Source organism: Mus pahari, chromosome 9, assembly GCF_900095145.1.
Source record: "Mus pahari chromosome 9, PAHARI_EIJ_v1.1, whole genome shotgun sequence".
In the NCBI taxonomy this organism is placed as follows: domain Eukaryota; kingdom Metazoa; phylum Chordata; class Mammalia; order Rodentia; family Muridae; genus Mus; species Mus pahari.
The window spans coordinates 8,217,776-8,240,461 of record NC_034598.1 but is presented as its reverse complement, the minus strand read 5'-3'; the positions used below and the strand labels follow the sequence as shown (position 1 = coordinate 8,240,461).

At 46.1% G+C, this 22,686-nt stretch overlaps 1 protein-coding gene across 1 annotated transcript in view; it reads left to right on the top strand.

Annotated features, from left to right (window-relative positions):
* Armc2 (armadillo repeat containing 2) overlaps positions 1-22,686 on the top strand; it is a 109,361-nt gene that overhangs the window by 9,127 nt on the left and 77,548 nt on the right. Inside the window, exons 3-5 of the mRNA XM_021205659.2 lie at positions 495-567; positions 10,064-10,232; positions 17,233-17,422. Of these exons, the coding sequence (XP_021061318.1) occupies positions 495-567; positions 10,064-10,232; positions 17,233-17,422 (432 nt within the window). The remainder of the gene's footprint in view (positions 1-494; positions 568-10,063; positions 10,233-17,232; positions 17,423-22,686) is intronic.

The window sequence follows — 22,686 nt, the reverse complement described above, 5'->3', positions numbered from 1 at the left end:
TAGTCAAGAATGACGTTGAACTACTGATCCTCCTGCCTCAGCCCTCTAAATATTGGGATTACAAGTGACTGCTATACCACTAAGTTTTATGCAGCGCTGGAGACCAAATCCAAGACTTCTATGTTAGACAAGTACTATACAAACTGAGCCACATCGTGGCCCCTTTCCTCTTTGTCATTGACATTTTTCATTTAAGACCATGTCTTGTCATATAATGCAGGCCAGTCTTGAACACATTAGCCTGCTTCTGTGTTCTGAGTACTGGGACTAGAGATCCATGCCACTGTGTCTAGTTCATTACTCGGTATTTTTAGTCTTCCTAAAAACAATAGGAAAACTGTTAATGGCTTTGAGTGTTGCGACCACTTTAAATTGCCTTTTCTCAGTGCTTCTGCACTGAATGCCTTTACTCGTTTTTTCACCTAGGGTTTACTAGCATATGCTAGAAACAGAAGCCCTTCACAAACTAACCCTCTCCACCATCTCTCTGCTAGCCTTCACGCTTCCAGCTTTGAGTTCACCGATTCCAAGCCTATCTCTGGGACTCGTCTCAGGCCGCTTGAGCTGGTGAGTACTTGTGGTCACCACCAGTGATATGACACGAATTTGGCCCCGAATACTAGAAGTCAGCACTTGAACTGCCACGGGTATTATCATGTAGGCCCAAGTGTATTACTAATGTAATTAATAATAAAGCCAATGCCTTTACAGTTCTTAAATATAATGCTTGGGACCTAATGAAATGCTTCTGTAGTTTACTTGTAGTTTCATAATAAAGAAGAATTAGAGTAATTTACTAAATAATATTTCACAATATGTTTAAAAAGTTATATATTATTTTAACAATTATTTGTAACAAAATTACATATTTATATTTTAACATATATATATATATACTTTACATACCTATACACATATATATATACCCATATATATACATTTAGTTAAAATGTAAATTATACATAAATTTTTATATGGATGTTAAGAGAAAGAGACAGACTTATTACCAAAAAAAAAAAAATACAACCAAACAAAAATCACTAAAAAGGGTGGCTTTTTATTCCCCTCTTCTTTCTTATCCTTGCCCCAGTGGTTTCTTCTGGCACTTTCTTTGTGATTGACTGTAGCCTTCTAAACACCACCTTGTCTGCTGCTGTCATCTCCTAGGGAGGTGGGCGGAACTTCCAATCAGCCACACTCCCTCTTCCCGCCCTGCTGCTGTTCCACGGAGATACACTGTATCCTTGCTTGGAGCAGTTTTCTTGTACCATGCTTATATCACCCCTGTTCACAGCTGATCCTTGACTTAGTAAAGACTAAGGAAGCTTGCTTCATCGTGCCTGTATCAATTTTTGTTTCCTTTTTGATAGCAACTGTCTTGTGGTTTTAGTTTTATATTAGTTCTATTTCAACCTCATACTGCCACGACCCATGCAGATCATCTTTATGTGTTTGGAGACAAGGGCGTCCTATCGAGTCAGCTCTGTGGGAGAGCTCTCCAGACATCCTGCCCACCACTTGCTCTGGGTACCTGGCCCTGATGTCAGCACCCCTCATCATCATCCCCGGGAGCACTTCCCTTTGGGGGGCTATTTCCTGCATCCCAGCCCTTCTTTGTTTCCTGGGATACTGCTTTGGATAGAGCCTTTCCCCATGGGAAGGGTGTCCGTTGGATAGAGCCTTTCCCCACGGGAAGGGTGTCCGTTGGATAGAGCCTTTCCCCACGGGAAGGGTGTCCNTTGGATAGAGCCTTTCCCCACGGGAAGGGTGTCCGTTGGATAGAGCCTTTCCCCATGGGAAGGGTGTCCGGAGGGAGGGTAAATAAATGATCTGAGGCTTGAATTCTGATTTTTCTTTTCTGGAAGTTGGAATGATGTTTTTCTTGTTGCCAGTTGTTCTGTTGCTGATGAAACACTGTTAGGGAAGAAAGGGTTTATTTAACGTACAAGTTACATCTTCAGAGGAAGCCAAGGAAGGATCCTAGATGCAGTCGCTGGAGGAATGGTGCTTATGATGCTCTCTATGGCCTACTCAACTTGCTTTCTTACAGAACCCAGGCCCGGAGTGGGCTGGGCCCTCCCATGTTCATCATTAATGTTTAAAAAGTTCCTCCATAGGCATGCCCACAGGTCAGTCTGATAAAGACAGTTTCCCATCTGACATTCCCTCTTCCCCGGTTAAAGACTCTCGATTATGTCATGGTGACAAGAAGCACCCTTGATCCTGAGCCCCTGGTAACCCTTCATCTTGAATCTGAGTGCTTAAGAGCCTTTTCATGTGAAATCCCTTTAGCTCTGGGAAGTGTTCTCTCCTTATTTCAACCATGACTCCCTCTCTAAGCAGTTTTTTATTAACACGAATTAGTTTGGTTATATGTCTGTTGGATACATACAATGAATACTGATCAATTTTTTTAAGGGTTTGTAATTCAGGTATAGGAGCTATTGGGCCAGCTCTTCCATCTTCTGGGGGTTTTTTGTTTCAATTTTCTTCTCTTTTTTTTTACTGTGCATCTTATTCTTCTAATCCACTTATTAGATTCTTTTCATTTCTGTTTTCCTATCTCACTCCCCAACATTTTTAATTGTGTACACTGTAGCTGTCTTCCAATGCACCAGAAGAGGGCATCAGATCTCATTACGGATGGTTGTGAGCCACCATGTGGTTGCTGGGATTTGAACTCAGGACCTTCGGAAGAGCAGTCAGTGCTCTTAAGCACTGAGCCATCTCTCCAGCCCACTATTCTGTTCTTGTTTCATGGGTGCATACTCATTTTCAAGCCAGTTTTGCTCTCCCTATGTGGCCCCTGCTGCAGGTTTAGGTTTGTTTTGGTCTCTGGTTTTCCTGTTGGAGACTCTGCTGGTGCCTTATGCTGTTTCTGGTATATGGGTGGAGTTTGGTCTATAGGCTGTGTTAGCCAAGCCCACCCCTAAGTCATTCAGGCCGGGCTGTGTTGTTGCTGACAGACAGGAAAGTGTATCTTCAGGGCCCACCTCACACAACCACACCTTTAGGCCCAGCTCTTTCCCAGGCTCCGTCTTGGGGGGTAGGGCTTGGTGGTTGCCAAAGGGAAGAAAGAAGAGGCCTAGAAAGAAAGAAGGTAGGATACTTAGCATTTCACACCAAGGTTCAGAAGGTAAAAGCAGGAAGCTTTTGAGTTGATACCAGCCTGGGCTACATAGCACGTTGGAGGCTAGCCTGTTGAACATAGCCTGTGCTTCAATACATAAATAAGAAAGAAAAGGCAGTGTTTGCAGTGAGTAGCTGATGCTTATCAATAAGGGCTTATTTTTAAGGGGACCCTTAGTTATCAACCCGGTTAGAGGGGCTGTGTTTCACCCTGTCTAAACAGGAAGCACACCTTCTCCTGGAAGCCTGACAGCACTGGGAGGAGGAGTGGATGTTAGGAAGACTTAACCAGTCCTCTAGCTTCCTGCCACCTTCCCCATTGACCTCTGCCCATTTCTTAGACTCTTCATGGAGAGCTTAGTCAAGCTGCTTCTCAGTGTTTTATTACTCTGTGTTTGTGTGCGCGCATGCATGTGTGTGTATGTGTGCACACAAGTGAGAGAGAGAGAACGTTGTATATGTATGTGTGTGTTTGAGTGTTCTGTAAATATGTGAGTATGTGTGTGTATGTATGTGTGAGTGTATGTGCAACTGTGTGTCTGTATGTGTGTCTGTGTGTGTTTGCAGTGCCTTTTAATGCTCCCTTAAGCAGTAGCTAGCAGTCCATGAGGTAAGCCCCAGAGAAGCCTGCTGCTTGAACTCCTGCGCTGAGCACATAAGCAGTGAATCCTCTTTCTTCTCTCCCCTCTGGTCTGTGCCCCAGTGTGTCCTCCAGTAAGCCAGGGGCTGCTCAGAATCAAAACAGCCCAGGTGCTGGGCATGATGTAAGCTGGCGTTCTTGGGCCTGGTTGCTCAGGCCTTGCTACTGGCCTGACTGGCTCCGGAGGGTGCCTGTCAACACCTGTAATCTCCTGAGGCAGGGAAACACTGTCATTTGCTTGCAGCCTTTCATTAGTGGCCACACCTACCGGCTATGTAGAAACCCAGCTCCATCTTTCTCCTTGATCAGCAGCATCCTGCTTCTGCAACAGCCCTAAGACCCAGTGCAGCTGAGGAAAGTTTCTTCTTATGAATATTTTACTACTGTATTAGCTAGACTTCCAGTTTCCACACACAGTAGTAACCTCTCTCTTACAGAGGATTCACTAACGCCAGCGGAGACATGACCATGGCGACGAATTGGAAACCATGCCTCTAACACCATCCCCAGCATTCCCATCTCCTTCCACTTCCCAAATGTACAGCACCCAGTTATTTAGGCTCCAAAACATTATTAATCAGCTTTGTATTGACACAGAGAAAAGACAGACATCGTGGAACTGCAGCCAATGTACTTTACACTAGTTAACACTCAGCAGCCAGACTTCCAAAAGATGAAGTGAGACACCACCAGTGCCATCAAAGATGGTGTGTGGTCAGGAACCTCAGCCGCCACCCCCGACCCCCTGGGCAAGGCTGTGCTCACTAACAGCATAGATCACTCTAGATTGTCTTCAGTATTTGACAAGAGCCAAGCCCCATGTATTGGGCAAGTGAAACAAAATGTAATCTATTATTAAAAGCTAGGAACTTGTGTGCCTTGGGATAGAGACAATCCAGGATGAGGAAAGGGACAGTGGGCATGTCAAATAGTCCTCCCCCTCCCTGCCATTTCTGACATTCGCAGTAACACATTACAGTCATGAATCACAGTGCTTTGAGTGACAGGAGAGTCCCAGGTACCCAGGAGAAAATCACACATTTACTACATCTCAAAATGCACCCACATTTACTACATCTCAAAGGCTGGGGGCTTAGGAGAAAGGTTTGCTTTCTAACTTCCAAATGTCTTGTAGTGTGTGTGCATGCATGCACGTGTATGTGAGTACATACATGTGTGCATGTATGTAGGTGTGTTCATGCTTTACAAAACTGTATCATGAAGAACTTTCTGAGGTAGGATAGCACTGAGCCCTTTCCAGTCTTCAGGAAAGGAATGGAAGACCTTGCCTTCCATCTGGGGATCCAAGGAGTCAGGACAGAAATAGGCCAGGAACCATGAGGCAAAGACGAGTTGTGGCCAGCCAGAGCTCTTAGACGCTCAGTGGAAATAGCCTGTGCATCTTTAGTCAGTGAGTGTTACCTTCCAGAACCTCCTAACATCTGGCCTTTCTGGAGTCCTTGATTGTACCCTGGTCACTAATGGGAACTGTGCAGCAAGCAAAGCCTGCTGGGTATCTGCCAGTCGCTTAAGGAGGGTTTAAACGTATTTGTAATATTCCCTGATTTCTAAAATCATTGAAATTCATTTAAAAATCATGATGATTTTCTTTATAAAAGTCATTTTGATGTGTAAACCACAAATCTCTCTGTCTTTCTGTCTGTCTGTTTCTCTGTCTCTCTCTTTCTAGAACCCAACATGAAGAAATTCCTTGGCTTTGCTATGGTAACTCAATAGAAGATGCCCAGCATTCTCGGGGCCTTAGCACTGGGGAGAGAAAGAGGAAGAAAGGGAGTGGGGAAAGGGGAACATAAAGAGAGAGAGAAGAGAGAGGAAGGGAGGGAGGGAGGCTGGGGAGATGGCCCATTTGGTAAAGTGATTGCATGCAAGCATGAGGCCCTGAGTTCAGACGCATCACCCATGTAATAAGCTAGGCATGGTAGCATGTATTCATAATCCCTGGGCCGGGAGGTAGAGACAGGGTAGTCTCAGGGCTCATGAGCTAGTCAGTCTAGCTGAATCAGCAAACTCCTAGTTTACTGAGACTGCTCACGACAGTCTATAACTCCACTTCCCAGGGATCTGACATCCTCTTCTGGTCCCAGCAGGCACCAAGCAGACAAGTGGAACACAGGCATGCATGCAGCCAAAACAGCCATGCACATAGGATTTTTTTTTTAAGTTAATAAAATAAGGTGATAAGCAATTGAAGAAAATGTCGAATCTCGACCTCTGGGCTCCACACACACTAACACATGTACACAGGTAAAGGAGGGAAGGAGGAGGGGAGGGAGGAGGGAGACTATAGAGTCATTTATATATATTTTTTTGCATATTCTGCTCTTCATGGTCTTAATAGTCCAAGAAGTCACATATTCAGATGAAGCAAATAAGGTGTCAAGGTCAGTAGTAAATTAACTAGGCTACATTATAGAAACAATTACTCATTTTGTACCAGGAAATAATATCTTTTGTTGGGAGCTGTTGTGGCCCTTTATCTCACCTATCAGGGATAATTAGGGTTTCTGCCTCAAGGAGCTTAGCATTTTCCCTCTTAATGGGATCTTTTCTTTGGTACCTCAAACATTTATAGCACTTGAGGCACCTGTGTAACACACTAACACACCATCTATTTTCTGTGCATTATTTGGTAAACTTGGTTTGAGCGCCAAGGGTTAGTAAATCACCGGTTGCTATTGCAAAATCCCCAAGCAACACATTTATAGAGAGGAATTTCTTTCGGCTCACAGCTTCCGAGTTCTTGGCGGTCTGTCATAGTCACTCAGCTCGCTCTTCTGGCCAGACGGAGACCAAATATGTGACTTCCCTGGTGGATGTATATGGCAGAGAAAAGCCATTGACTTCACAGCCAATAAGAGACAGAGGGAGACCACCTGTGCTGAGTGTTTCCTCAGCCCCCCCCCCACCTTTTTCCTTCGGGGGCCCTGGTTTGTGGGGTGGTGCCACCCACATTCGGGACAGGTTAATCTCTTTGGGGACAACTCACAGACACACCCCACACCTGACACCCAGAGGAGTGCTCTGCCCACCCAACCCCCAGGTGCTTTTCCATCCTGTCACAGCAGCAGATGAAGCTAACCACACCTTCAGAGGACAGTGTTCTGAGATAAGACTTCATACTGACCTTCAGCATTGAGTTATACTTATGCGGTTTTGTCTTTTATTATTATATATGAGGTGCCCATTTTCCCTGCATTAATATCTGCGTAAATCACAATCTTAGCATAATTTTGCAACACACTGGGGAGATTAAAAAGTAAAAGGGACATTTCGCTAAACAAACATGCCACTAATTGTGCAGATAAATTAGTGTGACTATCCTCAGAATCGAGCCCTGAGAGCCTGGGTCTTTACTCCACTGAGGCTGGACCACAGGCCTTCACTCTGGGGAAGAATTCAAAGCAGTGGAGAGTCAGCTGTGATAATAGATGTGTGATCAGTTTGCACAGGGAAGGGAGCTAGCATGAATGAGCTCCTATTCGGGAGGAAAGAATCCCTGTGTGGGAAGGAGCTGCTGTCTCCAGATCACAGCGAACAAACTCAGAAGCAATGGCCTTCCAGGGCACGAAGTCTGTGAGGACGCCACTGTCCTTTGACTGCCTCTGTCCACCAGGCTGCGTGCCTTGCTTACCCTTCTTCCGTGCCTTTAAAAGATTCTCTTCTTCTACAGTCACTAGACCCCTCTTTATTCTGCATTCTGTTCTGCCAAGGGACAAGAGGGAATAGGAAATATTTTGAAGAGTATCATCATTTTGAAATACATTCCCAGCAGAACCCTAATGTAGATGCCTATGCCCTATTCGCACATGTGAGAATTTGAGAGGATGTTTATAGTAGTTTCCCACTGGGGATTTTTTTTTTTTAAGATTTGTTAATTAACTTGATGGATAGAGTGATTCACTCGTGTGTCGTGGAAGTGACTTTGGAGAAGTTCCCTTTAAGTATGTCTGACTGGAGCTTTAGAAGCACTGGCTGCTGTATTCCTAGACAGATAATGTTGGAACCAGGAACAACAGGGTAACTAAGCCATTCTGTCACTGGGAACTTCTGGCCTTGATTGGGGGCCACAGGCCTTTGCAAGTTAGGCTACCAGGAGCTGTGGCTGTCAGCTTGGTGAAGGCTTTTTTTTTTTTTTTTTTTTGCATTGATGTTTTGCCTGCATATCTATCTGTGGGAGGGTGTTAGAGCCCCTGGAGCTGGAGTTACAGACAGCTGGGAGCTGCCATGTGGGCGCTGGGGATTGAACCTTGGTCCTCTGGAAGAATAACCAATCTTCTAACCACTGAACCGTCTCCAACCCTGGCAAAGGCATTGCTTAAAGATCATAAAAAAGAGGAAGACAGGATGGCTCATGCCTATAATCCCAGCACTTGGCCCATGGAGGCAAAAGAAAAGTTTGTAAAACAATGTCTCAAAAAATAAAATAAAATAAAATAAAATAAAATAAAATAAAATAAAATAAAACAAGGGCTGGAGAGATGGCTCAGCCATTAAGAACACTAACTGCTCTTCCAGAGGTCCTGAGTTCAATTCCCAGCAACCACATGATGACTCACAACCATCTGTAATGGGATTTGATGCCCTCTTCTGGTGTGTCTGTGGACAGCAACAGTGTACTCATATAAATAAAATAAATAAATCTCTTAATAAAATAAAATAAAGGACTGAGGAAGGTGGCTGATGGGTAAAACGCTGCTGGATGAGCACGAAGCCCTGAGCTCAGATCTCTAGCATGCATGTGGAAGCCAGGCTTGGCAGGCCCGGCTTGTCACCCCAGCACTGTGGGGCAGAGATGGTGGGTCTCTGGGGCTCATTAGCCAGACAGTCCAGACTCACTGAGCTTTAGCTTCAGTGAGAAGCCATGTCTAAAAACACGGGGTGGAGAATTGACTGAGAAAGACATCCTGAGATCAACCTCTGCCCTCCACGTGTGCCCACAGGGGCAAAGGTACACACACGCACATGGCCACATGGACACACGGACAGACGGACAGACAGACAGATGAACAGAGAAACAGAAAATGTCTTAAAGTTATTGGAATTTTGTCAATACTGTTCATTTTCTGAAGGGTATCTGCAACAGAATTCTTGAGATAAAAAAAATAAACATTTTTATATAATAAGGTATAATGCAACTTTTCAGTTTTATGCTTTGTCATTCTTTAATCTGAATAAGTCTAAAATTTAGGTATCCTTAAAAAAATCCTTTTCTGCAGTCCAAGGAGTGTACAGGTGCTTACAGTACACATCAGTGCCCAACTAATAAATGTATTTCTTATTCTGTTTTGTTTTTATAAGACAGGGTCTTTCTCTGTAGCTCAAGCTGGCCCCAAACATGAAATCTTCATGCCCCAACCTCTCATGTGCTAGGTAGCAAGTCTGTCCACACATGGTCCAACTAATGTTTTCTGAACTAAACTGAGCACAACATATTGCAAAGCATCCTAAATGTATTATATCTATAATTACGAGACAGATAACTGCTTGCCACCATAAGTGACTTGGCTTTTATAAATCAAATATGGTAAGCTAAATGGCGGAACAGTTCATAGGACATACTGACAAAACCAAAAATTGTGTACATGGTGTGTCTGTCTTTCTGTATATGGGCATGCAAGTTTGTGTGTGTCTTCTGTATGTGTGTGTATGTGTCCATGTGTATATGTGTGTATCTACATGTATGTATGTGCGTCTATATGTGTATGTGTCTGTATGTTTGTGTGTGATTATATGTGTGCATGGGTGTGTACATGTCTACATGTGTATGCACGCATGTGTATGTACATGTATATGTCTGTGTGTGGATATGTATATGTATATTAAGTGCATGTGTATGTGTATATATTTGTTTTTATATGTATGTATGTAAGTGCATATGCATATATGTATGTATTTGTACATGCATATATGTATATATGCACACATGTTTGTGTTTGTGTATGTGTATATGTGTATTGTATGTGTGTATTATACACATGGGTGTGCATGTATATGTATGTGTATATGCATATATTCATGTGTATTATGCACAGGTACACATATGTGTATTCTATGCATATGTTTATATGTATGTATGTACATGTATGTGTGTGTATGTGTGTGTGTATACAAATGATATTAAGTAAGATGGGCCAATCAGACAGTCGATGCAGAAGTTCCATTGAGGTCAAGCTGAAGTCCTAGCAGGGGTGGGTCAGACTCAGGGTGGCGGTAGAGGTAAGCCTTATTTCAGACACAGAGACTCATGGCAATCGTTCAAAAATCTCTTTGCAGAAACCTAAAGCTCCAGCATCTCCCAGCACAGAGGATACCTGCCTCTCCTTCCCTAAAGCTCCACTGGACCCTGCAAAGATAAGAAAAATTAGTGGGGCGCGTGCACGCTTCTACAGGGCTGCATCCCAGGGAATGCTTCTGCCTGACAGATCCCCTCCTGCCACCCAGTGTAAGGCCCGTGACATCCTGCAGACCCACACAGGCACACGCCTCGAATGTGCATGCAAAAGCTATTTTTTTAATGTAATTTTTTCTGGTCCTAGATGGTTCTCACATGAACTTAGACTTTGCTAATATTGGCCAAACATTAGCTAAGAAAATTGTTTACATATTTCTTACCAGTTACTTATAAAGAATATCTAGATACCACTTGAAAAAAAACACATTGCTTGGTAAGAAAAGAATATTGGGGTAAGCATTTTCAAATGGGTAGCTCACATGTATCCAAAAGAAGTAATTTAAGGATCGAGTTTTAAAAGTCATTAATTTCATTAGAACTCAATGAGAATTGGGCCACTCAGGGGTTGGTGGCACCTCCCACCAGCCCTGACAACCTGGGTCTGATCCCTGGAACCCAAGAAGTGGCAAGAGAGCACTGACTCCTGAAAGCTGTCCTCTGGCCTCCATACCTGTGCCATGGCACACGTACAATAAACAAAAGTATTAAAAAATATTTTAAAAAAGTAATGAGACTCCTGAGTCTCGTCATATGTACCAACCCAGCTTCAACAGCTTTCTGTTCCTGCAAATGTGCAAGCACATGTCTGACAGGACGTTCACTCCTGCTGTGAGTACTGACCGTGTGCCTGACCCCACAAGTGGAGGCAAAGAGTCACTGTGTAAGGAGCGTAGCAGGTGGATCAAGGATACCCAGGCCATGTAGGCTCCCAGGCGCAGGGACAGAGTATTGATTGGGGGATGACAGGAAGTTTACTGGATAACACTAACGTTGAAGGAAGTAGAACACAAGAAATGGGCCTCTCAGGATCGACAGCATGCAGGGTAAGTTCTGTGTCTGGAGCCTTCGGTTGTCGAGTGGGTTGGTGTTCTACTGCAAACTGGCTTCTCACTATTTGTGGTCAACAGTGTGGAAAGATTACATGGAAGCTGACTGAACTGGGCCTTCCTCATTACGGATGGATGAGTCAGGGCTAGCCCGTCGTGACACCGGTGGTCTACAGCATCCCCCTGGGCTGCACGCCTCCATCTGAGCATCCTGCTTGCTTGGCTCGCCAACCTTTATCTTAGATCACCCCCAGCATAGAAGGTAGCAGGACCTCACAGAAGGAATTTATGTCTTCTTGTGGGAAATCAGGTGTGGTGGTCCTAGGTCTCCTTCCACAGCAGAACTGCTGGAGCTCAGTGGTGTGCATGGGGTAGCCTGGGGTAGGATCAGCAGGCCACATGTACCCCAAATTACTTCAGGTAGTTCCCCATTGGGTCATGGTTATAGAGGAAGAGGCAAAGTCATACCATAACACTATAACCAAATATATCATGTATCAGGCAGTCTGGCACCCTCTTCGGTCTCTGCCTGAGTCTGTTATTTGTTGAGCTCCTGACTTAGTGCAGGTACCATTCTAGACCAGCAGAGTCCTGTCCTCAGAGCATCTTCAGTTAGGGATGGCAGCGAAGTGATGTCAGAACAAATACATGAGACTAAAGGGTTCTCACAGGCTGTGAAGAAGATAAAGTAGATAACAGGGTATCGAGTGACCATCATTTCCTTTAGATCAGGGGCCTCGAAGAGGGGACATATGAGTTGATGTGTTCCTCAGTGAGACCGAGGCAGCCATAGACAACCCGTGGACACAGTGTCCATGTCAAAGGACAGGCGGGCTAAAAGGCCCGTCCTGTGAGTGAGCCCAGTGGCCGCAGATGCTAGCCATTGAAAGGGTCTGGGGAGCTAAGGCTGGGGGGCCGTGCAGGTCCTGGAAACACAGATGGGGGGCCTGCCTTGATTCTGCACATCATGCAGGTCAGAACAGCAATCAAGGCAGAGACAACCTGGCTTGTGGTTTTAGTTGTTGAAGAGCAGATTTCAGTTGTAGCTACACCAGAACATTACCTTGGGGACTTTAGTCTAAAGTATAGAAATGGTCCCCAGAATGGTCTTCCTAAATCTTCCCATCATTCCACCTCAGGCCTATCAGACCAGTAGGGATTGGAAACCATAAAAGGAAATTACTTGCCAAGATGAGAAGGGAGAAAGGAGCCCGAGGTCTCTTACAAATGAACTTGCCTACACCTGAGCTCATTGAGGCGATGGCTCGATCACTTGTTCCTGTGGATGTGAAGGTGACCAGGGAGAGAAACCTTCCCATTGTCCTTGTCCTTAGTGCTTTCTCCCTCCCTGCTGAACATCCTGGCCTTGGCTTGAAGGTCACGGTACTTCCAGTCCCTGGCCAGAAGCCAGTGCCTCCCAAAGCACTGGGGCAGGCCTTTATTCCAGCCCTTTACCCACTTGGCTTGGCAGGGGCCCACATCTCTGACTTCTGTGTCTACTCTCAGGAAATAATGACAGTAAGAAGCCATTGTCATTCTAAAAGCACACATCAATTAAAAAAATACTGGAACTGCCCCACCCTGGAGTCCCTGTCATTTATAGAGCTATGTTCATTGTCTAGAAAAGATGCTGTGTGGGTCACTGAGGCCCCAAAGCCAACTGAGCCTGGACACCTAGGCTGTGCCCTTCCCTGGGTGTGAAGTCATTTGTAGCTGACGCCCGTGGGTGGGTGGGTGGGGCTTGGGTGTGGTGGCAGATTTGGAATTCTTGGGTTGAGAATGGGAGAAGGGCAGAGGCTGTGTGGTGATCTTCATAGGCTCAGGCAGTTCCAACACTTAGTGTTCAGGGCAGGTTTGAACCTATAGCTGACACTCCCCAGTTATACAAACTGGAGGCCTCTGGGCAGACGCTGCTGTACCCCAGTGCCTGCCACACTTTCCATCACAAGCCCTCTGATGCTTCATAAAGATGGACTCCTAAAACCTTTAGCACATCTTGCCTCATCTCTGCCTTACTCCCTTTAGATTCGTTCTCAGCCCTTTAGTGGATTGAAGAGTTTCAACACAAGACCTCGGGAACTGTCAACAGTCTGGTGATACCCAGCTCCCAGTCACTAGTGCTGTGAGCAGGTACCCTACCCCCCCTAAATCAGAGGACCATGAGGAATATTCATATTCCGTGTCCTGTAAAGTGTTAAGAGGTCCTGAAGGAAGACACATTAGATAACATCCCCACCCCATGTTCAAAATCCTTCAGAGGACCTCTGTGCCTCCCAGAGTGATGGCCACACTGAGTTCTAGAAAGTTCCAGAGGCTGCTGCTGTCAGGCTGTTCATAGCTGCTCCTTGGAAGTAGGTTCAGAGTTCAGGCAGGTCAGGGAGGCACTGCCTGTTCCTGGCCCTGGAGACCCGTGCTCGGGATCGTGCCAGAGAGCTAGAAAGCTATGGACAAGGCCAGGACAGAAAGATGTCCAGGGTTCATTCAGCCCCAGTTCCCAAATTGACCTGGCTGTGGAATCTCTCAGGAACCCAGTTGGGCAAATACCAGTCTGTTCTAAAAGGCAGGAAACCTCTTCTGTAAAGGTCTGGACAGAAAATACTTTAGGCCCAGTGGTCCATTCCGTCTCTACTATATTCAGCCCTGCCGGCCATTATAGTGTGGAAGTAACCATTGATGATTTATGGCTCCTGAAATTTGAAGTTCGTGTGATTTTCATTTGCCCTAATGTATTATTGTCTACTTTATTTTCTCCACGCCCACCCCACCCCAGCCACGCAAAACTATGAAAGGCCATCTTTATTTTGCAGGTTATTATAAGACTCAAAGCAGAGTAGATCTCCTGTCTTCTGCCCAAGGGGACAGAGTCCCACCTCCTTCGTAAGAGCAGCTGCCCTGATCTAGCCCTAGCCTGACAAAGCTCCGGGCCCTGCCTTGCCTCTCCCTCACCCCTTGTATCCTAGCATCGAATGCACCTGTCAGTGACTTTTCTGTGACAAAATACCCAATGTGAGACAGGCACAGCAGGGAAGGCGTGGTGGGTGGGCCAGCTCTATCTCTGGGCAGGAGCCGGAGGCTCCTCGTTCACACCTCCGCAGAGAGGAAGCAGGAAGCAGGTCCTGGACTAGAGGCCTAGAAGCCTGACCACCCACCGGCAGGCAGCCCACCTAGCCCACATCTCTCAGTGAGGCCCCACCCGCTAAGTTCTGAAACCTCCCAAAACAGTACCCCCTGCTGGGAACCAAGTGTTCAGACACTGGAACCTCTGCTGGACTTTTGCCATTCAAACCCTAACAGGGTACCCCAGGGACCCTCTCCACTTCAGTCCCCACACGCCCAGATGGGTCAAGCCTCAAGCAGAACCCTCTGTGTTATTTTCTGGACGCAGTACAAAAGACCAATTTGGAGAACTTCGTTTAAAAGTCAGCAACTGGAGCAAGGTGTCCACCTGCCCTATGTGTCGCGCACGCCGGATGCTGGCCTCAACTCTGGACTTAGGCTCCTTTTAAAATAGTTGTTTGCTTCCAGATGCTTGGAGGCCCCACCTCCTCTCTGCATCTTGCCCAGGTCCACGCCCAGCCTCTTGCTTCTGTTATGTGTCTCCCCACTAGATCAGCAGCCTCCGTTGGCAACGTGCTTTCCTGTATTGCTTGTGGTCTGTAGCTGTGCAAAAGATTCCCAAGACAGAGCTGTTCCTATGCCATAACATTGACAGGAGGTGGCTGTCTCCTCTTGAAATTTACCTACTCATGGGCCACAGTGGAATTCTACATGTGTCCAGCAAGTGTAGCACTGAGAGTCAGTATATATGCTTAGAGATGTTGTTGTCGTTTCTTTGTTTTTCCAGTTTGGGTTTATTTTCTTGTATATATATTTTATTCTCTGGATGTTTTGCCTACATACCTGCCTGGTATCCCTGGAGGCCAGAAAAGAGTGTCTGATCCCCTGGAACTGGAGTCATGGAGAGTTATGAGCCCCTATATGGTCGCTGGAACTCAAACCCTGGTCTGCTGGAAGAACACCAAGTGCTGTTATCCCCAGATGACATAGGCATTATAGCCCAGGCTGCCCTCACACTTCCGATATAGGCCAGGCTAGCCTTGCACTTTCCAAAGTCCTCTTGCCTCTGCCTCCTAAGTGCTGAAGGTACGTGTTTGTGTTCACTGTGACCTGCTGTGACCAGTTTATCTGGCTCTCCATCTGGAATCTGAGTGTTAGGCCAGCTCTCCTTTGTGGGGATAATGTCAGGTTCTGTGTGTGAGCAAAGAGGGGTACAGCCCCTCTGTCTGTGACACTGTTGTGTCCCCTTCAGGAGGATTAACAGACTAAGCCAAGTAGTGGTTTTTGCAATGCCAAAGCCAGAGCCAGAGACTGAAATCAGCTCTCATCTAAAACAGTATGTGCTTTGTAAATTAGAAGTCCTTGTTTAAGGTGATGTGGTAGATGGGCACAGGCCAGAGTCAGGATTCTTGGGTTCCAGTAATAACAACACTAAGCCCAAGCTCTGAGTGTCCTGACGCCATACAAGTCATTGTACCAGGTCCCATCAACTAATCCTTACAGTGTACCCGAGCTATGGAGATGGTTGTCGAAGGTGGGAAGGCTGAGCAACATGGACACATTTCAGAGATGATGCTCTTGAACCCGAGCTTGGTGGAATTTAAGCCCAGGCCCCTCCCCCCAACACAAGAGCCCTGAGCCAGGCAGCTGTGGGTGGTGACCTGGAGGCTCCTTAGCTCACTTGACATCACTTTTGAGTTTTTAACTCTGTCATCTCCACCGATCCTTCCAATGTCAGACTGTTTTGGAAGCAGGGGGCTGGGACCAGCAGATAGAAAGGGACTTTGTCTCATTAGCTTTTGTTTGCTGGCTTCTATATAAGTACAGAAAAATTTGAAAGTGTTTTTCTACATGAGGCTCACTTCATTCCAAGCCCCATCTGCACTGGGGACATTTATCCCCTCTTCCCCTTTGGCACAGACTCCTCTAGTGGCAGGAGGATGACAAGCTACCCTGGTGTCCCTTTGCTGATGGGAAAGTCGTGTTTTCAGTATAAGAATCTGGCACGTCTAAACTCAGCATGTGTTTCATTGCGGGATGCACTGGGATCTTGCTAGACCGCCTGCCCCTCTTTAGTGGAACCCTTCTTCCTAATGGGTCATGCTGTTACTGCAGGGACCCTATGACCTGCAGCCCTCCTTCAGGACCTCTGTCTAGCTCTCCCCCCAACACCATAGGCACACCCCGGTTTCAGAGGCTCTGTGCCAGCCCCAGTTGCTCACGCTGCTCTGAACACTACCAGCGTTCCCCCTCCTTGTTCTACCTCCTCCACCCCTCCACCCTTCCCACCCCCTCCACCCCTCTCCCGTGGAAACTGCTTTCTGCCTCCCCTGAAATCCCCTCCATTCTTTTCCACTTTTCCTCTACTGACTGTGGTTTTGCTCTTATTGAAACGTTTTGTAAACTTTATTACTGTATACTACTTATAAAAAGACCTGCGTATGTCCTGTAAATAGGGAAATCTCCTCTCACTGATATATCACTTCTACTTGACACTCTATAAACTATATATTTTTTTTAACACTAAATCTCATGTATCCCAGGGTAGCCTAGAACTTGATAGGTAGTAAAGGCTAACCCCAACCTCCTTAACCTCCCTCTACTTCCTAGTTGGCTGGGATTACAGGTGTCAGCCATAAATTATTTGTAAATAGAAAAAGTAGTCACATTGTCTTTAGGAAGAATTATTGTCATGGAGCTCAGGGGTACTTAAGCAGGAAAGGTAGTTTATAAACTTAAATTCCGGTGACTTCCTTCAGGTTGACTCTAAGCCAATACTTAATGTCCTTTTTTTTTTTTTTTTTTATTCACATAAGCAATAGTGCCAACCCTGAAACTCTAGTAAAGTTGTATTATGCACAGAGACATGTTGGTCATAAAACCTCCATTCTTGATTACAAGCAAAACTTTTATACAAAAATCTACAGACTGCAAACAAAACATTGAAAGTAAGAAACTCTAGTAAAGTTGTATTATGCACAGAGACATGTTGGTCATAAAACCTCCATTCTTGATTACAAGCAAAACTTTAATACAAAAATCTACAGACTGCAAACAAAACATTGAAAGTAAGAAACTCGCTGAGTGAACTCACCTTGCTATTTCAGCAGAGACTGTGGAAGAATCCAGCAAACCTGTTAGCGTGGGGAGTGCTACAGCAAGAAGGAATGGGGCTCATTTGACAGCGTCCAGTGCCACTGGCCAGTTAAAGAGTCCCCCACTTCTCACCTGTGACCAAGGCTTCCGAGAAACCACAGAGCAAGAGGCGTCCCTACTGAATCAGCTCCGACGTGGAGGGTCAGTATTCTGTGGTGTGGAGTAGTCTCTTGTGTGTCGGGGTAACCATTGCCTCTCACCGGTTCTCGGGCTTGTGTAGAAGATTGGGTTACTCTTCCCTCTTAGAGAAGCATGGTTTTAAGTTCATGCACAGTAGGAGAGGGCCTCCTGTTGGGCCCAGAGACTCCTGTGACTTCCTTTGCTTTAGGCCACTGTTGGAATCGCCACAGGTGTGGACATGTTTATTCTCCAGTAGAAATTTGGATTAACTATTTACTGTGCTAACTCTTAGCTGAAATAGGAGCATCCCATGGATCCATTTGCCCCTGGTACATGAATGCTTAGGAGTTATTTTATGCATCCTTCTTCTTCTTTTTTTTTTTTTTTTTTTTGGTTTTTTTTCGAGACAGGGTTTCTCTGTGTAGCCCTGGCTGTCCTGGAACTCACTTTGTAGACCAGGCTGGCCTCGAACTCAGAAATTCGCCTGCCTCTGCCTGGGATTAAAGGCGTGTGCCACCACACCCAGCTTATGCATCCTTCTTAATACAGGGCTTGCCAGAAGCACGTTCTTACCACACTCAGGGCTTATGGAGAAAAAAAGCACATGGGGGGGTGTTCATTCTTACTCTCTACTAAATCCTGATGCTCTACTAAAACCTTAAATCTAGAGGTCAGAGCGTCAGATAGAGCAGAGAGAATAGGCTGTGCTTCCCTGGTCAGGGCTGATGCTAAGATAAGGAGGGTCACTCAGTTACAGATTTCCTTTATTCTAGAACTTTCCATTGGGTCATCATGGACAACTGCCCAGTTCAAATTTGTTTAACAAGATTAAATTCCACAGGCCATTTTAGGACCCAAGTCCTTGATGTTCTCAATTTAGACTGTGGAATCTGACGTTGGCTCTTCCACACGGACCACCAATCTCCCCACCCCAACCCGCTTCGCTCTACCCCACCCCCATCCCCAAATCGGTCACTGTCAGCTTGTTAGTTTAGCTGAACAAACCTTGTCTGCTGACACAGCCCAAAGAGTGTCACACGGAGAATTTATATTAGGCAACCTAGAAGTCCTTGGGATGTTCACTGCATTCAGAACATTTTTCATATGGAGGGAAAGTTGACATATGTAGCTCCTTAAGTGGGAAGAGAGCAATGTCAAATTTGGACTCTGGGAGTTGAGCACGAGACCTCAAGCAGGCCCTTGCCACAGCTCTTTCCAGTTGGTGAGAAAGGCACAGGCTGAACTGGCAGCAGGGCTTGTGCCCCACAGGAAGAGAGAGCATTTACCCCAGGGCAGCCATCCTTACGGTAATGCAAACTGACTGAGTACAAACAGACAAGAGCCAACCCCATTGTTTATTTATTCCCGAGAAACTTCAGATGTTTCGAAACAATCACACACGCCAGGGTTCATTATGCCTCTGTCCTTCTGGGACAGCAGGACATCTTAGTGACATCCTTTATCCCACAAACAGCAAAGGACAAACCCATTAGGGGGTGGTCAGCCTCTTCCTCAGGCCAGTCGAAATGCCCAGGCTTTGCAGCATCTCTAATCATCTTCCCTTTGTCCCGTGGGGTGGTTGTGTGCCGTTTGGAGTTTGCTCTCAGTGATGTTTCTGGGCTCTGAGTCAGACCCACCTCCTTCCAGCGCCGGGTGGAATTTTCTGAAGACATGCCAACAGAAAGTTTATATGGTGGGATTAAAACAAACGAGAAAATGGAAACTCTTAGCAATTCTCTCATTAATTACATTTGTGAATCAGTCAGGGACACTCAATAATCATTTCTTGTAAACATTTAAGTGACTGTAATTCCAAGAAAGAAAGAGCCTTCACTGAGTAGTGGAGTATTCCCACGTTCGCTGGGTGCGTCCTCCCCTCAGGTAGCAAGGGCTTTTGTTTTTATCCTAAGTGGAAAGAGGGAGGTTCTTGTCCGTGAACTGGGCTGGCAGGAGGCCAGCGAGGATGAGATGGAGATGAGAGCGGGCTGAGGCGGCAGGGAGGTGAGGGGGGCAAAGGGGGGAAGGGAAGGGGAGGTGCCATGCCCATGGACTGGACCAGAGCAAAGGAATCCCCTCCACTTGCTCCCCACACAGGATCCTGCGGGCTTCTCTGGCTGGGGAGAGGAGGGAATAGTTTGTTTCAGCAAACCTGCGTTGATTTGTGTACCTTTCATTTAAGATATGGGTGATTCAGACATTTGGGAAGCTCTGGAGTTTAGCTTTATGCTTATTATAGAAAAAAAAAACATTTTCTAAGAAGGTAGCATCGGAAATGCAAAGGTGAGCCCTGAAAGAGAAGCCCAGGCGCCCAGGGAGCATGGTCTTCATCTGTGTGCCAGTTATTGCCATCTCCACATGCCCACTAGAAATCTGCGGGCAGCCTGGAGGGCCTGCTCCTCACCCACACTGCATCATCTCTTACTCTTACTGCCACGAGAATAGAAGACAGCAGAGCTGGCATTTTGTAAAAGTACGTGTGCCGGTCCGTCCACCCACCTATTGGTTCATCAAACCCCTCTATACAAATGTGTAAGTCCGTCTTTGGAAGCACTGTTCAGATTGTCCTGGATTGGGAATGAGTCTGGAGAGGGCAGATGACATCATTAGTATGGTCACCCTGGGTAGTGATCTCTGGGAATGGTGCAGGTGGTTCACTGAGAGCCAGAGTGTCTCTCTCTCTCTCTCTCTCTCTCTCTCTCTCTCTCTCTCTGATACTTGATTTAGTTGTGTGCCCTTGGCAAGTCACCTAACAACCCCAGGGGCTCTGACAGCCCCAGGGCTCTGCCTCATCATTTATAAGATGGAAATAGTGGCCTCTCTTCTCCCTTCTCCTTTAAGCCTCCACTGCAGGTTATGGAGTGCTCACTAAGGCTGGGAATCCTTGACTGTAGGATGCCAAGGGCCTTTAGCATGGTTGGAATAAGGACCAAGAGCTGATGTGGGAACATATGCTGACTACGATGACCTTAGGGAAGTGGAAGCAGAGGACACAGTCAAGGCCAGTGTACAGCAAGTTGGAGGTCGTGCTGTGCTATATAAAACTCTACCTCAAAAAGCAATGAAAGAAACAAGGAAGGAAGGAAGGGATGAAGGAAGGAAAAATGACAGCCTTCTGGTTAAAGAAGCAAAAGCAACAAGCAAGAAAGTGAAAGTGGCAAAGAATTTAAATAAATGTCAGTGAAGCAGAATAATAATAATAATAATAATAATAACAACAACAACAACAACGACTGCAACCCTGAACTCTAAACATCATCCGAAGGGGAATGAGCCTGTTTGCTTTGTACTGAGTAAGTGCTCAGGCTTTGGGTGAATGCGGCCACTCCTCTCTGACCTGCCTCCCCAGGGCTTGCTAGTCAAGGGGCCTCAAGTGCCCAGCTCAAGTGGTTAATGAAGAAGGAATGAGCCGCACAGCTTATCTAAGGCATCCAGGCTGCCGGGACTCTGGGCTGCACCGTGGCTTCTGAGGAGGGTGTCCTTTCTCCGGGCTCTCACATGGGGAGGACTTTTATAGCTTACGGTGATCCCCAGGAGAGGAAAGGCCTACACAGGCAAAAAGAGCTAAGGATGGAGACTGCCGTCAAGTTCAATGATGCTTATTAAGCTCCTGGATCCAGCTCTACCTGATGGCTGCTTTCCACACAAAGTGTCCTTGACCTTCCTTTTACCTTACCTCTTTTCTTGGGTCTGGGCGGGCACAGTTTATGTATCTCAGATTTTTACATGGAAGTCTAGTGAACTTTCCAGACCCTGTGAAATCAAGATGAAAACAACAGATTGAGGGTTGAGACACACCTCCAACTTTGAGAAATCTCATTAGATGTGAGTTCTCTTCTTCACTAAGCTGCCTGTGACCGGAGATATGAGACCTAAGGCCATGGGCAGGCCTCGGAGAGAAGTTAGAAAATGCCCCATGGGAGACTCCATTCAAGATACAGAACCTGAGGTGACTGGAGGGTGGGTACATCTCAGGGTGACTTAGTCTTTTTTTATTACCTGTGAGCAGAGGTGGGAGGGGGAAGCAATGGGAGCTACAGAGGGCAAAGAGGTTCAGCAAATTAGAGCCAGAGGATGCTGTCTCCTGTGTAGAAGGGCCTGTGTGTGTGTGTGTGTGTGTGTGTGTGTGTGTGTGTGTTAGCGTGTTAGCGGTTGCTCGCTCTACGCACACCAGAGAGCACGTCTCCCTAAGCCTGCTGTTCAAGTGCTTCATAGCTCACTCTCTCTGGATCCTGTGTGGCCTCAGCAAGTAAAGACAAAGAATGTAAGGGATAAGAAGTCTCCCAAGAGTCACACTTAGCTACGTGACAAACATAGCAAAGACAGAGGAAGAAAACGCATCACCAAAGAAAGGTCCTAGGAATCTCAGTGTCTCTCATTGTCTCCTGGGAAGCAGGGTGGGGTGGTGGGGCTCCTGGGGTTGCAGAAATTCCAGTTGGAAATTATAAACCCACAAGATATTACGAAAGAAAGAAAGAAAGAAAGAAAGAAAGAAAGAAAGAAAGAAAGAAAGAAAGAAAGAAAGAAAGAAAGAAGAGAAAAGAAAGAAGAAAGGTATAAACAGAGGGAAAAGACACACAGGCATAAAAAATTAGAATAAAAGAGGCTGGAAATGTGAGATGTGACAGCCAGAAGAAATCACAAAGGAAGAACTAGGAGAACATAAAGATCAGAGGATGTGTGAACAGAGAGGGAGGAGGGGGAAACTTGTGTTTTTTGAAGAGAGTCCCCTCACTTGAAGGTCCCTTCCAGGCAAACTCTTGACTTGGAACCAAGTACCAGACACTAGTGTTTTCTCAAAGTTTGCAACAACCCTCAGAATGTCAGAGCAAATAAACAAAAGAAAAATTAAGATATACTAAATGCCAACTTCCTGCAGTAAAAACTTGAGGCTCACATGGACATGTGGTGTCCCAACAAAATCTGGCATGGGAAATTCACAATAAGACATTTCCAGCCCTGCTCACAGTAGAGGCTCTCTGTAACTCTTGGTTTAGTGGAGAGAGCATCCTGCGCCAGTCAGGCCTAACCAGCAAGCCGCCCAAAAGGAAAGAAGGCACATGGTCTGCTTCAGCCAACCATCACTGAGTGCCAGAAGAAAAGGCGTAGTGTCTATTAAGTCCTCGGCACAAGGAGAGAGACGGAGGATGGTATCAGCAGTCATTTGCCCTTCATTAAAAAGGCAGCAGAAGCCGGGCGTGGTGGCGCATGCCTTTAATCCCAGCACTCGGGAGGCAGAGGCAGGTGGATTTCTGAGTTCGAGGCCAGCCTGGTCTACAGAGTGAGTT